Consider the following 15,561-nt stretch of genomic DNA (forward strand, 5'->3'; position numbering starts at 1 on the left):
GGTTTTGATTGGATGGCTGTTTATCTGGAACTTCGACCTTGACTTTACCACCATGAACGACCTTCCCAGGAGCTGAGCAAAAACTCCCGAGGGCATTGCTCTCGGGGTCTTGGGAACTCACAAGCCTCTCCACCATGACAGGATGACGATTCTTGAAGAAGAGCTTAGAATTAGAACTTCATCTAAATATGCATGTCAATACACGTCTCTCCCGCTAACTCAGAATCAGGTTTAATGTCCCTGGCATACATCATGAAATTTGTTGTTTTGCAGCAGCAGTACATTGCAATATGCAATAACAATAAAAGCTACAACTAAGTAGACATAAACTAATTAAATTAAATGAGTGGTGCAAAAAGAAAGGAAACAATAGCAGCTGTTGTTCATGGATCCATTGTCTTTCAGAAATTGGATGGCTGTTCCTGAAATGATGAGTGAGCAGCTTCTGGCTTCTGTACCTTCTTGATGGTGGTAATGAGAAGAGGGCACGTCTTGGTGATTGTGTCCTTCATGATGGATGCTGCCTTTGATGCTGACAATGGAGCTGGCTGAGTTTACAACCTTCTGCAAGATTTTCTGATCCTGTGCAATTTTGATTTAAAGATGAACATCTAAGATAAGGCATCTAAGTTTTCTGAAGTCAAAATTCAAGTGGAAGTGGGGAATATGTGAAAAATCTGTGAAAGGGTGTAGGCATACACATTGATAGGACAACAAATAGCAGCTGGGCCTAATCTAAGAACAGAAAAAAAAGATACCAGATCTGAGCTTAGCAAACTGGAATATTCACTAAACGGAGATAACCTGGTAAATGTTGAATGTGTTTATATAGGAAAGAGCAGAGCAAAGGTCAACTGCAGATAACTATAAGGGAAAAATAATGTCAGAAGTCAATATCTAGTGCATGAATAGCAGTATTAACGAATTATGCATTTTATTGTGATTTGTCAGGAACCGATTTGCAGTAGTTTGTGCGCTTTTATTTTCCTAAGTGGTATTGTGGAGATTCACCAGCTGATTTCTGCCACAAGTGTGCACTGTTGTAAGTGAGCAAGATTGGCCTGCAATTTGCAAGTTAGAGGGATCACATTGAAGCATTTAAGATTCAAAGAGATTGACAGCATGCAAGACTGCTTCACTGGGCTGAAAATCTGGAACTGTAAGTCTGGTGTTGACTTAAGATTGAGATCAGAGACCTGCATTCATAGGGCTTTAAGTATTTCAGCTCTCACCCATCGGGCAGTGAATATACAGCCGTATAGTAGTGGCTATAGTGAGCAGGTTTTTGACCAGACAGGGTATAGGGAGATTAGTTGGGGAAGGAGGACCAACCAGGATCTCGGTGAGGTGCTGAGCAAATTTTCCTAGACATATGGGTGGCTCTCATGTCTTCAGTTCAAATGGTCAGCTCATGTATATATTTCTTCTATGTTTGCTCAATTTAAAAACTACCTTTTATTCATGTTTTAAAGACAAAAAGTACAAAGTTACAGCTGAAATGGGTTCGGGGCAGCGGGCAAAGGTGTGAACCATGTGCGCAGGGCCGTTTCCAGGCAAGGCACGCTGGGGAATGTAGTATGCATTCGCTGAATTGCATAACCTCCGGTTCTGGTTGCTGGGCATCCTGGGAGTTGTAGTTCAAGGGCGGAGTTCATGCAGTTGCTTTTCGTTTTGTTGCTCTTCGGTCTCGTTCCATCAACGGCCGGACGGCTGATGAGCAGTAGTTAGGAGACGGAAGTACCATCGGCGGGTGTGGATGCTGCCTGATGTCTCCGTGCTGAGGCGGTTGTGTGCTTTGGCCGCGTAGGGCCAGTGTTTTTTTGTTCCGGTTTCTTTGCAAAAGATGGCGGCCGCAACTATGGCGGTAAATTCAGGTCAGTGAGGCCGGTGCGGGAACTGGGGAAGGGGCTGTTCTAGCCGGCTATCGGCTTGATACACTCGCGGACGGTGTGGTGGTGAACCCATGATAAGATGACTGTCGGCAGCAGGTGTTCAACAACCCACCCCAACCCCAAGAATCAAACACCCGGGTACCACGAGCCCGCCTCAGCACCAGTCTGTGAGGTCCTGATGTTTAGTGGAGAGAAAGAAGAGGTTAGTGGCGAGGAAAGTGCTGGGGATAGAGAGAAAGGGAAAGTGATGGGATTGAAGGGTAAGGAGAGAGTAGGGGTGAGTAAGATGCCGGGACAGTTGGGTATAGGTAAGGGAGCGGAAGGTGATGGGGATAGGAGGTGAAATGAGAGAGTGGTAGAGAGCATAGGAAGGGAAGGTGATAGGTATAGATTTTTGTGGGTCCGGTGGATGGGTGGAGAAGAGAAGTGTAGAGGGGTAAGTGCCGGAGATGGAAGGAGGGTGAAGGAGAGAGTAGTGGGAGGGCGTGGGAAGAAGGTGGAGGGGGGGGAGGGGGAGAGCTGGGAGAGCAGAGGGGAAGGTGCTGAGGATGAGAGGGAGAAGAGTTGGTGATGGAGAGAGGGGAGTGCGGTATTAGGAGGGGGAGGGTGGAAGGGGAGGTGACGGAGTGGAAGGAGAAGGAGCAGAGTGAGAGAAGTTGGGGGCAGTGAAGGGCGATAAAGGATGGACAAGGTGATAGGATGAAAGAAGGTGATTTAGGGGAGGTATCAAATGGAGAGAATGTCAGGGTCAATAGGTGAGTTAGGTAGAGCATGAATGGTGTTTAAACTGTAAAGTTATTGAAATATGAGGAGTAGGAGGAAGGAAGGAATGAGCACAGGATGACGGGGAGCTGAGGCAGGGGTTAGTGGTGCTCAAGAGCAAGGGAGGGACGGGTGTATGAACGCCGTGGGGATTGAGGATGGGCAGGATATCAGCAGAACAGGTTGGTGATATGGAGAAGGAGGAGAATGGATTACTCTGCAAAGGGGAGCAGTTAGATCACAACTGGTAGGGTGACTGTTGGAGGTGGGGTGGATCAGAATCAGGTTTATTATCGCTATTTCACATGGCGTAAAATTTGTTTTGTGGCACAGACATGAAATCACTGCAGATTACGAAATAAATTGAGCATGAGAGAAAAGACTAATGAGGTAGTTTTCATGCGCTGTTCAGAAATTTGGTAACATAAGGGAGGGAGCTTCTGAATATTTGAGTTTGGGTCTTTAACCTTCTGTACCTCCACCCTGATGACAGAGAAGGGTTAGTGACAATTGGGGGAGCTGTGTTGTGCAACAGGATTAGGGCAAATGTTGGGGAGAAAGGAATGTTGGAGCAAGAAGTGGAATCTACTGGGTGAGGGGGCATGAGATGGAGGAGATGGGGTGAACTGAGTCTGCAGTGAGAGGAGGCTAAGAATAAACAGAGAAGGGCTAATATACTGATTTGAGGGATTATGTGAGGTTGGAGATACAGAACAGGCAGAAGAGGATGGAATGAGAGTGGAGTGCATAGAGTATGTGCTGAAGAAGATGGCACAGGCCATAATGTGGTATTTGAGGATAGGCTTGTGATGTGGGGGTGGTGGGAGCGGAGAGAAAAGTGGTCTTTGGATGGAGGGATAAAGTGAGAGAGGCAGAGAAGGGATAGTGATCCAGGGAGGGTCTATGGGTATAGGTCAGTGGGAGGCTGGAGGAAGAGTTGGATGAGGCACAGGGAGCTCATGAGGATGAAATGTTAAAAAAAAATGGTGGTGCTGGGCTGAGGAGAGGGAATTGAGACTGGGTGGCCAGAATGGAAAGGATAGAAGAGGTCATCGAGAAGTGATGCGGATAGAGAGGAGGTTTGTGAAGTTTATTTGGGTTGGAGAGAGAAGGGAGAGCTGATAGCTGAGAGCAGACAGGTAGAAGGGATATAGTGTAGGGAAAATAGTTTTAGTTCATTGGGGAGCGATTGCATGAAATCCACAGAGGTAAATGTAGAAATCAGGACATGTGAAATGTCAAGAGCGAAGGGGAGGTGTGTGCAGGATGTTGGGGTGATGAACAGAATCAAGCACAGGAGGTGTGTACCTGAGACAATTATCCACAATATATTTACCCAATGACTTTTAGGAGCAGTGCTTATTTAAGCAGAAAGGTATTTCTTTTATTAAAATTTATACTTTGTATTTCAGCTCTTAAATTTATGAAGCACAATCATCAACCTGAAGGAATTGTGGGGCTGATCTTGTCACAATCTGAAATTTGTGGTCCATACAATAGGTTTGCTTTTTTTTAGTGGAAATTACCTGTGTAGGTGTGCCTTGATTCCAAAGAGGTGGTGTTTGCTTCACTGAGTACAAAATGTTGAGGATGTCAAGTCATCTGTGGGTTTTAACAATTTTTATCTGTGACCTTTCAAGTGTCAGGCATTTGTAATTACAATGTGACAAATTTTGTGTCTGAGCTAGTACTGGAAACAGCAATTTAGACAACATCCGTAAAAATGGCAAAGTGTTGACATTTCAAGCACTATCTTTCATTAGAATTGGTAATGTTTCTGTGGGCATCCTGTAACCCTGCGTTATCTGAGGAAAGATTGAATCTTAATATTAGACAATTCTGCAGGAGGTTGGATATTACCTATGTACATCTTCTGCATCCTTTTCCATATAAGAGTATGACAGCATAATTTTGACATTTCATATATGCTGCTTTTCATAAAATAAGACATGTTGAAACAGTGCAATTGGATTTCACCAACAACTTTGCAGCCATAATAGAGTAAATCCTTGCGCAAAAATGTGTTCAGTCAGCTTGTGAGTCTGTTAGATAACGCACACCAACTGCACTCAAACTAAATATGTGTGGCTTGGATAAATGTACTTAAACTCCACCATGATCTAGGTCAAGCTCTCTTCTCACTGCTGCCATCAGGAAGGAGTTTGGAAGTCTTAGATACCACATTACCAGGTTCAAGGACAGTTGTTACCCTTCAGGGTCCTGAACCAGTTTGGATAACTTCACTCACCCCAACACTGAACTGATTCCACTGTCTATAGACTCACTTTCAAGGGGTCTACAAATCATGTTCTCAGTATTATTTATTTACTATTATTACTGTTTTTTGTTTTTTTAAAAAAAATTTTTATTAGTTTTTCAAAACATTTTACAAATTAAAAACCCCAAATCCCAATGAGGAGCATTAATACAGTGCAAAATTAAGCATACAATAACAATATGCTACAAAGGAAGAGAATTTAACAAAAAAGCACCTAAATTAAAGACAAGTATGCTTAGTGTCCTCCCCAAGCCCCACAACACAAGAAACAAAAACAACAACTCCAGACCGACCACAACACAATATAAAGAGTATAGGTCAGGACAGTCAAACTCCCAGACTGTGAATACACTTAGCAACAGAGGATAATAATGCCTACTACCAGAAAAAAAAGGGAGCTGAAAGCAAGGGACCGAAAAGAAGAAAAAAAAAAGAAAAACCCTAGTCAAGAGGAAGGTTATGAAAGTACTCGATAAAAGGTCCCCAGACCTTATGGAACTTTAGATCCGAATTAAGAACTGAATAATGAATTTTTTCGAGGTCCAAGCAGGCCATAATGTCGTTAAGCCATTGCGCATGAGTGGGCGGGGCAACATCTCTCCATCTAAGGAGGATCAAGCGTCTAGCCAGGAGAGAGGCAAAGGATAGTATTTGGCATTTGGTCGGACCCAGACATAAATCTGTCTCGCCCCAAAAACCGAACAGAGCAATTAAAGGGTTCTAGATGCTGATTCAGAATACCCGATAATGTAGTGCTGTTTGTTTTTTTTGTATTTGCAGTTTGTTTTCTTTTGCACATTGGTTCTTGTCAGTCTTTGTTGTACGTTTGTAGTTTTCATTGATTCTGTTGTATTTCTTTGTTCTATTGTGAATGTCCACAAGAAAATGAAACACAGGGTAGTATATGGTGCAATATATGTAAGTTTACTTTCAACTTTGAACTTAAAAAAAGTTGGAAACACTGGAAAAGGGACTGATTTTCTTACAATTCCTATTTCTGGACTCATCTGCTAGAGCTCTCTCTGATCCATGGAAACTAAAAATAATTGTTCTTACAAAGATCAAGCAGCAATTTCTCAAATATGACAAAGTAAATGATATTTCACTATCATTTTCTTTGTGCCCAAGTTGAGGAGCATGTCTGTTTTGTTTGGGTGCTTCCATCAGCTGCCTGCATACACCACTTGCATGTTAGTAAATTGAGTAAATGAGGAGCTCGACGAATATAAAGAATGTAAGAAGAATTTTAAGAAAGAAATCAGAAAAGCTAAAAGAAGATATGAGGTTGCTCTGGCAAGAAAGGTGAAAATAAATGCGAAGGATTTATAGCAAAAGGATAGTGAGGGATAAAATTGGTCCCTGAGAGAATAAGAGTGGACAGCTATGTGTGGAGTCGAAAGAGATAGGGGAGATTTTGAACAATTTCTTTTCTTTGGTATTCACTAAGGAGAAGGATATTGAATTGTGTAAGGTAAGGGAAATGAGTAGGGAAGTTATGGAAACTATGACGATTAAAGAGGAGGAAGTACTGGTGCTTTTAAGGAATATAAAAGTGGATAAATCTCTGGGTCCTGACAGGATATTCCCTAGGACCTTGAGGGAGGTTAGTGTAGAAATAGCAGGGACTCTGACAGAAATATTTCAAATGTCATTAGAAACGGGGATGGTGCCGGAGGATTAGCGTATTGCTCGTGGTTCCATTGTTTAAAAAGGGTTCTAAGAGTAAACCTAGCAATTATAGGCCTGTCAGTTTGACGTCAGTGGTGGGTAAATTAATGGAAAGTATTCTTAGAGATGGTATATATAATTATCTGGATAGACAGAGTCTGATTAGGAACAGTCAACATGGATTTGTGCGTGGAAGGTCATGTTTGACAAATCTTATTGAATTTTTTGAAGAGGTTACGAGGAAAGTTGACGAGGGTAAAGCAGTGGATGTTGTCTATATGGACTTCAGTAAGGCCTTTGACAAGGTTCCGCACAGAAGATTAGTTAGGAAGTTTCAATCGTTAGGTATTAATATTGAAGTAGTAAAATGGATTCAACAGTGGCTGGATGGGAGATGCCAGAGAGTAGTGGTGGATAACTGTTTGTCAGGTTGGAGGCCAGTGACTAGTGGTGTGCCTCAGGGATCTGTACTGGGTCCAATGTTGTTTGTCATTTACATTAATGATCTGGATGACGGGGTGGTAAATTGTATTAGTAAGTATGCAGATGATACTAAGGTAGGTGGCGTTGTGGATAATGAAGTAGACTTTCAAAGTTTACAGAGAGATTTAGGCCAGTTAGAAGTGGGCTGAGCGATGGCAGATGGAGTTTAATGCTGATAAGTGTGAGGTGCTACATTTTGGTAGGAATAATCCAAATAAATGGTAGGGCGTTGAAGAATGCAGTAGAACAGAGTGATCTAGGAATAATGGTGCATAGTTCCGTGAAGGTGGAATCTCATGTGGATAGGGTGGTGAAGAAAGCTTTTGGTATGTTGGCCTCTATAAATCAGAGCATTGAGTATAGGAGTTGGGATGTAATGTTAAAATTGTACAAGGCATTGGTAAGGCCGAATTTGGAGTATTGTGTACAGTTCTGGTCACCGAATTATAGGAAAGATGTCAACAAAATAGAGAGAGTACAGAGAAGATTTACTCAAATGTTACTTGGGTTTCAGCACCTAAGTTACAGGGAAAGATTGAACAAGTTAGGTCTTTATTCTTTGGAGCGTAGAAGGTTGAGGGGGGACTTGATAGAGGTATTTAAAATTATGAGGGGGATAGATAGAGTTGACGTGGATAGGCTTTTTCCATTGAGAGTAGGGGAGATTCAAACAAGAGGACATGAGTTGAGAGTTAGGGGGCAAAAGTTTAAGGGTAACACGAGGGGGAATTTCTTTACTTAGAGAGTGGTAGCTGTGTGGAACGAGCTTCCAGTAGAAGTGGTAGAGGCAGGTTCGGTATTGTCATTTAAAGTAAAATTGAATAGGTATATGGACGGGAAAGGAATGGAGGGTTATGGGCTGCGTGCAGGTCAATGGGACTAGGTGAGAGTAAGCGTTCGGCACGGACTAGAAGGGCCAAGATGGCCTATTTTCGTGCTGTAATTGTTACATGGTTAAATCTCTGTTGAGTGAAACAGCTTCAAGGACAGTCAAGAATTTGATCCAGGGGTAAATATTGGAAAAATCTTGTTTGTCCTTTGATTTACTATTCTATTTAATGCTCTCCAAAAGCTTGCAAATGAAATTTGTAATTCCAGAATAAGAATCAGGTTTCTTATCACTGACATATGTTGTGAAATTTGTTATTGTGCAGCAGCAGTACATTGCAATGCATAAAAGGTTGCTTTAAATTGCAATAACAAATATAAAAAGTGCAAACAGAGAACCAAATAGTGAGGGAATGTTCATGGACCATTCAGACATTTGATGGTGGAAAGGAAGAAGCTATTCCTAAAATGTTGAGTGTGTGCCTTCATTATCCCATCCCTGATGGTAGTAGTGTGAAAAGGGGAAGTCCTGGATGGTGAGGGTCCTTAATGATGAATGCCACCTTCTTGAGGCAGAGCCTTTTAATGATGTCCTTGCTGGTGGAGTGGCTTGTGCCCATAATGGACTTAGCAAATCTACAACCCTGTGTATTCATCTGTAGAAATTTGCTAGAGTTTTGGTGACATACCAAGTCTCCTCAAGCTCCTAATCAAGTATATCCACTGACATGCCTTCTTCGTTATTGCATCAATTCGTAGGGCCTAGGATAGGTCCTCTAAGATGTTAATGCCCAGGAACTTGAAATTGCTCACACTTTCCACTGCTGATGAGAACTGGCGTGTGTTCTCCCAACTTCTTCCTGAAGTTTACAATCAGTTCTTTGGTCTTGCCAATGTTGAGTGTATGGTTGTGGGATCGTTCGACTATCTCACTCCTGTAGGCTGTGTTGTTACCATCTGAGATTATGCCAACTGAATGTGGAACTGTTTGCCCTACCATGGTGTTTTTTTAAAAAAAGTATGGGAACCTGTGATTTAGGAATGCAGGGATGTTCCTTTCATCTGGTCTATGTTTAAAAGCAGTAACCAGAGGCACAAGGTGTAAGTTGTGCAGAAATTTGTTAAACATGGTATCAGTTTCGCATGTTGCAATTAAATACCTTCTCAAATAACATTGTTATCTTTCTTCCCGCAGCTCAGTGTTTTTGTTACACCAATTATAAATTGCGATAATTCTATCCTTTGTATATGTTCTTTTCAGTGATATTGTGTTTGCTCATTTCAAAAACATAGTGCAAATGTCACAAAAGAATAAGTAGGATTTTGATTATTCAAAATGCTTTTATTTATTTTATATCCTACAAGAAGTAACCCAGGTGTTTCACGAGTTCAGAGTAGGTAAATTAATATATCATGGGAGATCTTCATTAACTGCTTTTCATTACTACATATTCAATGATTCCTTTATAGTCCAGGAGTTCTTTAATATTAGTATTAAATCTTGCTTATTAAGATGGGTAAGTCCCCATGGCCTGATTTCCAAGATTACCAAGTAAGGCAAAGGAAGAAGGAGATTTCTGCGGCCTTGACAGATCTTTTTATTCTTTTTAGCAACAGGTGACATCACTTTTTTTGAAGAAATGTGACAGGAGCAAACTAGGAAATTGTAGGCTGGGTGAGCCTTTTTTCAGTGGGAGAAAATTACTGGAGAAGCTTCTTCGGGGGTGGATATGCTCACGTTTGGAAAAGCATTGACTTGTTAGGTATAATAAGCATGGATTTGTGCAGGGGAGGTCCTGTCTCTCAAATTTGATTGAATGGATGGTGTCTTCATGAACTATAGTAAAAGCATTTAACAAGATCCCACATGATTATGTTGTAAAGACTAGAAGGACCAAGATGGCCTATTTTTGTGCTGTTAGATCTCTGTTGAGTGAAACAGCTTCAAGGACAGTCAATAATTTGATCCAGGGGTAAATATTGGAAAAATCTTGCTCGTCCTTTGATTTACTATTCTATTTAATGCTCTCCAAAAGCTTGCAAATGAAATTTGTAATTCCAGAATAAGAATCAGGTTTCTTATCACTGACATATGTTGTCAGTTGTCACGGTGAATTGGAAAATTGAACAAAGAATTGATTTAGTTATGGGGCATTTTTCTTGTGAGTTTTGTAACCAATGGTGTTTCATGGCGATCAGTGCTGGGACTTCTGATGGTTGTAATACTTATAAATGATCGGGATGAAAATGTGTGATCAGTAATTTTGCACACAACACACAATTTGGTGACGTGTGGGTTGTGGGGAAGGTTGTGAAAGGATTCAGCAGGATATAGCTCACTTAGAGATTTAGACATTTAAATGGCAGATGGTCTTTAATCTGGATGTTTGTGGGGTGATGTATTTGGGAGATGAAATGTAAGAGTAAATGGCAGGGCTTTAAGAGCATTGATGTACGGAAGGATCCTGGAATCAGTAGTCTCCTGAAAGTGGCAACAACGCAGGCAGAGAGCTTGATGAAGGAAGTGTATGGTCTGCTTAATTTTGTTGGTCAGGCCATTGAGCGTAAATGTTGGCAAGTCATGTTGCAGTTGCGTGAACATTTGGTTAGGCCATATTGGATATATTGTGTGATGTTCGGTCACCGCAGTATAAGGGGGCTGTGCAGGCTTTGGAGAATTACTCATAAAGTTCACAAGTTTGTTGCCTGGATTGGAGTCTAGGTTGAGTTTATTGTGAAATGTACAAGTATATGTATGCACAACTGCAATGAAGAACTTTGTTGATGCACACGACATCATCACGTTACATTCACAAGAAATGCATAAATTATGAACAATTTTTACAAGAAACTGCAAGTGGAACAAAAAAAGTAAATTTTTCTGCTAAGTGGTCAGAGTGCTGGTAACTCCATTGATTAGAGTTATACAAGTTGGTTCAAGAAATGATTGGTTGAAAGGAGGTAGTTCTTGAACCTGAAGATCTTTGGATGTTGCCTTCTTGAGTGCATTTGCTTTTAAGAGAGTTTGGACAAACTTGAATTGCTTTTTGTTTTTGGAGTTGATCTGAAAGAAGTATTTTGGAGTATAGGTAGTGTTGATAGTGTTACATTCCTCAGTAACCGGGTGACTTACCAGCAAAGATAGATAGGTCCACTGAAGCCTGGTGCTACTATTTTCAAACGTTTTTATTTATAAAGGGGCACAAACGTATGGTTAATACAAAACATTCAGATCATATACGTCGTCACAACTCAATCTAAAGCACAGGTATAGTAATAATCAGAAATAAGCTCTATCGTTGTCTAGGGGTAATGTAGATATATATTGTTTGCTGGATATCTAAAAGTCTTTTGCGGTCACTGCAGTTCCACCAGCTGCTGTCTGTTGTGGTGTCGCGTTGGTGCACTTTTGTTAGAAAGAGAGAGATTGAATGAAACATTTACCCGACAGGTTTTCCAACCTGTAGGAGTTCGTTGGAAGTCTCATTGGGGAATGGACTCTCATCTGTGGCCTCCCCTGTAGCTAGGCCGTTCTTCCGTGGTGAGGTCGCCAATCCCAGGCAAGGAAAAGACGCACACGAACCCCACCACCGGCTGTCGCTATCAAAACGCTGTCGCAGGATTTCTAGCGTGTCTTCTGGTGCGTCTGAGGCCCCGCCTCAGCAGCCCACCTTTTTATCTGGACTGGCAGGGTTGTAGATGTCAATCAGAGTGGGGGGTGAGGCAATCTTTCCCCCATCACCCAGCCCACGTTGCCCTAGGGCTTTACACGTGGTCTTCATGAGACAATAGTCAGAGTCACTTTATTCTGCTTCTCGGGAGAACGTGGTCTTCCGCACGTCTCCCTCTCTCTCTCTCCCATTTCCTGTGTTTATTCAGCACGTCTCTCCCCCTCTTGGGTCAGTTGACCCCCACTTGACTAGGGCTCTTGCGATTCTCACAAAGGAGGGGGCTGAGGTCGTAACAATAGAGAAAATCATTATTCCTAGGTGGAAGTGTCAGACGCTAGGGACAGGGGCCACATGTAGGCAGCGGATCTTAGTTTAGATTGGGTACATGGTTGGGGTAGACATGGCCGGCCAAAGGGCCTATTTCTTGTGCTGTACTGTTTCCTCAGCCCATCAAAATTGAATAACATTTTCTTATACCAGTTTCAAAATCTTAATTCCTTATTTTAAGACTATGCTCTAAATTTATAGCTAGAAGCTTTTCAGCAACTCCTGAGACTTTCGACAAAACTCACGTTTGATGTGATTGTCTACAATTCAGCAGCTGCGCTCATTCCATTCGATTCAATTTATTCTCTTTTATGACGGGGATCAATCTCATAAAACTTGAATTCCCTCTCAGATGAGTGCAACCCTGTTCAGGAAAGTCTCGAAGATGTGATTTCACGGAAACACCAAGACTTCCTTGCTCCCATACCTTCTGATAAAGGGCTAATGTTTCTTTTATGTTCCTTATTGCTTGCTGTCTGCTTTTTGATATCTTGTGATTCATGAAAATTGGACCCAAATTTCCCTAGATACCAACATACATGTAGTTTGTGTTTCTGTTCTCTATTTTCTTCCGAAGGCTTGTCTTAAATAAGGAAAATCTATTGAGTTTCATGAGATGCAACTTTTAATTCAAGTCAAGTCAACTTTTATTGTCATTTCGACCATAACTGCTGGTACAGTGCATAGTAAAAATGAGACAACGTTTTTCAGGACCATGGTTTACATGACACAGTACAAAAAACTAGATTGAACTACATAATAAAAAAAAACACAGAGAAAGCTATACTAGACTACAGACCTACACTGGACTGCATAAAGTGCACAAAAACAGTGCAGGCATTACAATAAATAATGAACAGGACAGTAGGGTAAGGTGTCAGTCCAGGCTTCGGGTATTGAGGAGTCTGATAGCTTGGGGGAAGAAACTGTTATATAGTCTGGTCGTGAGATCCCGAATGCTTCAGAGCCTTTTCTCAGACGACAGGAGGGAGAAGAGATTGTATGAGGGGTGCATGGGGTCCTTCATAATGCTGTTTCATTTGCGGATGCAGCGTGTAGTATAAATGTCCGTGATGGTGGGAATAGAGACCCCGATGATCTTCTCAGCTGACCTCATCATCCGCTGCAGGGTCTTGCAATCCGAGATGGTGCAATTTCCGAACCAGGCAGTGATGCAGCTGCTCAGGACGCTCTCAATACAACCCTTGTAGAATGTGATGAGGATGGGGGGGTGGGAGATGGACTTTCCTCAGTCTTCGCAAAAAGTAGAGACGCTGCTGGGCTTTCTTTGCTATGGAGCTGGTGTTAAGGGACCAGGTGAGATTCTCCGTCAGGTGAACACCAAGAAATTTGGTGCTCTTTACGATCTCTACCGAGGAGCCATCAATGTTCAGCGAGGAGTGGTCGCTCTGTGCCCTCCTGAAGTCAACAACCATCTCTTTTGTTTTGTTCACATTAAGAGATAGGTTGTTGGTTCTGCACCAGTCCATTAGCCGCTGCACCTCCTCTCTGTAAGCTGACTTGTTGTTCTTGCTGATGAGACCCACCACGGTCGTGTCATCGGCGAACTTGATGATATGGTAATGAGTCAAGATCTCATTACAGTTAACGAAGAAAATGTTCTGCTTTTGAAGTTCCAGTGTCGTCAAGTTTAATGAATATAATACCTATACTGTTCATTTTCATTTAATGAAGCTCACCTCTTCCTTTATATCATGCAGTTTCTGAAAGAGGGCTGCATGAAGTACTCTCTGTGTTCTTTAACCAACTAATTCCTTGCCTCTTGTTTGTTACAGCTGCCGGCTTGTGGGGCCCATACAAAGACATCTGGCAGACAGTGGAGAGTGTGATCTGGAGGCATCAGCCAGAAGCTGTTCATCTGTTGGATCTTACTCTCAAAAAACATAAACCAGACTTCATTTCCCTTTTCAAGAATCCTGTAAGTTCTTCTGTCTTACTAATAATTTCAGCTAATGAAGACACACTGATCAATAGTTAATTAATTGGCTATGAAAAGGAAACAGGAATTATGAAGGTCTAGAGTGATCATGTCTACTGAAACAAACTAAGCTGAAGACAGCAAAAGATCAAATGTAAATAAAATTAGTTCTTGCTTCAAATGTTGCCTTGGAGATGAACTTAACATGTTTTTTTTTGCTCAGGCTAAAAATGTGCAACACAGAGAGAAAGTGAAAAAAGCCAACGTTGAGGGGATTGTCATCCAAGGTCAGCAAGGGACCAGGCTGCTTCCGGATCAGCTTATCAGTGAGGCTTTCATTTTGAGCGACCTACTTAACATTGGGGAGCTTGCTGCAGTGGAACTGCTGCTGGCAGGTGGGTACTCAAAGTTTTGTCACTTGTTCAGCAACTTTTACCTAGCTGTACTGCTCTTGTGTCTACCTACTGATCCCAAGAATATTCCTCATTAAACGTGGCTTCCACTGTATATTCATTCACTCAGTGAATGTGGATGCTGTTTAAGCCACCCTTGAAAAATGAGAGTCAAACATCAGAGATATGAGCCCTTTGGCCCAACTGGTCCATACCAACCAATATTCTCATCTCAACTCGTCTCATTTGCGTCTGTTTGGCCCATATCCCTTTCAACTAGTAGATTCCAACCTTTTTTTATTCATTGGATCCCAGGTTGGGAACCCCTGCTCTAAACCTTTCCTATCCATCTATCTGCCCAAGTTTCTCTTATGTTGTTATTGTACCTGTCTCTACGACTTCACTTGACAGCTCATTCCATATACTCGCCATCCTTTGAGTGAAAAGCTTGCACCTCAGTCCCTTTTAACTCTCCCCTCTCACCTTAAACCTATACCTTCCAGTTCTTGTTTGCCCCAACCCTGGGAAAAAGACTCTGTGCATTTACCTTATCTATTCACTTCATTCCTGTTGTCCTGCCAAAATGTCTCGGCCTGAAACATTGGCTGTACTTTTTTTCCATAGGTGCTGCCAGACCCGCTGAGTTCTTCCAGCATTTTGTGTGTGTTGTTTGGATTTCTAGCATCTGCAGATTTTCTTTTGTCTACGCACACCTCCCATCAGATCCTCAGTCTCTTGCACTCCAGTGAATAAAGTTCTAACCTGCTTAGCCACTCTCTGTACTCCGTTTTGAATTGTTGATTGACTTCTGGCAGCATCCTCATAAATCTCTGCACGTTTTCCTGCTTAATGGCTCCTTACTTCATAGCAGGGTGAGCAAAACTGAACCCAGTATTTCAAATTCAGTTTCATCTGGCCATTTGGTTTCAAGACTCCAAATTGTGGCTGTGAAAAAATTCTCAAGTTCTGGGGCTTCCTATGTGATGGTTGTAGGAATTGACTCTGAGACTGCAGGAAATGGTTCTGACAACTCTGGACACCATTCTTCTCTTCTTATTTCAACCATGTATGCTGAATTGGACTCTCCTTTCTTTGGATTCTTATGAAACCGAAAGTGTTCTCCAGTCAATGATGGTTTTGGTTTGAAATGTTTCTGCATTTCTTTCATGACATCAGCAAAGCTCGTTTTGGTTGGAGTAGTTAAGTTTCTAAGCATGTATGCCTTTAAACCCAATGCACTCAGCAAAACTGGCACTCGTTTCACATTGCCAACTTAATTCATTCAAAATACTGCTCGTTTAGCTCTATACATGAGGCAGTT

At 41.9% G+C, this 15,561-nt stretch overlaps 1 protein-coding gene across 1 annotated transcript in view; it reads left to right on the forward strand.

Moving 5' to 3' along the window:
* Positions 1 to 1,642: 1,642 nt before the first annotated feature.
* nup205 (nucleoporin 205) overlaps positions 1,643 to 15,561 on the forward strand; it is a 131,179-nt gene continuing 117,260 nt past the window's right edge. The window contains exons 1-3 of the mRNA XM_073058947.1: positions 1,643 to 1,874; positions 13,706 to 13,848; positions 14,072 to 14,243. Coding sequence (XP_072915048.1) covers positions 1,844 to 1,874; positions 13,706 to 13,848; positions 14,072 to 14,243 — 346 coding nt within the window. The 5' untranslated portion in view covers positions 1,643 to 1,843. The remainder of the gene's footprint in view (positions 1,875 to 13,705; positions 13,849 to 14,071; positions 14,244 to 15,561) is intronic.

The sequence above is a fragment of the Hemitrygon akajei genome, chromosome 10, assembly GCF_048418815.1.
Source record: "Hemitrygon akajei chromosome 10, sHemAka1.3, whole genome shotgun sequence".
In the NCBI taxonomy this organism is placed as follows: domain Eukaryota; kingdom Metazoa; phylum Chordata; class Chondrichthyes; order Myliobatiformes; family Dasyatidae; genus Hemitrygon; species Hemitrygon akajei.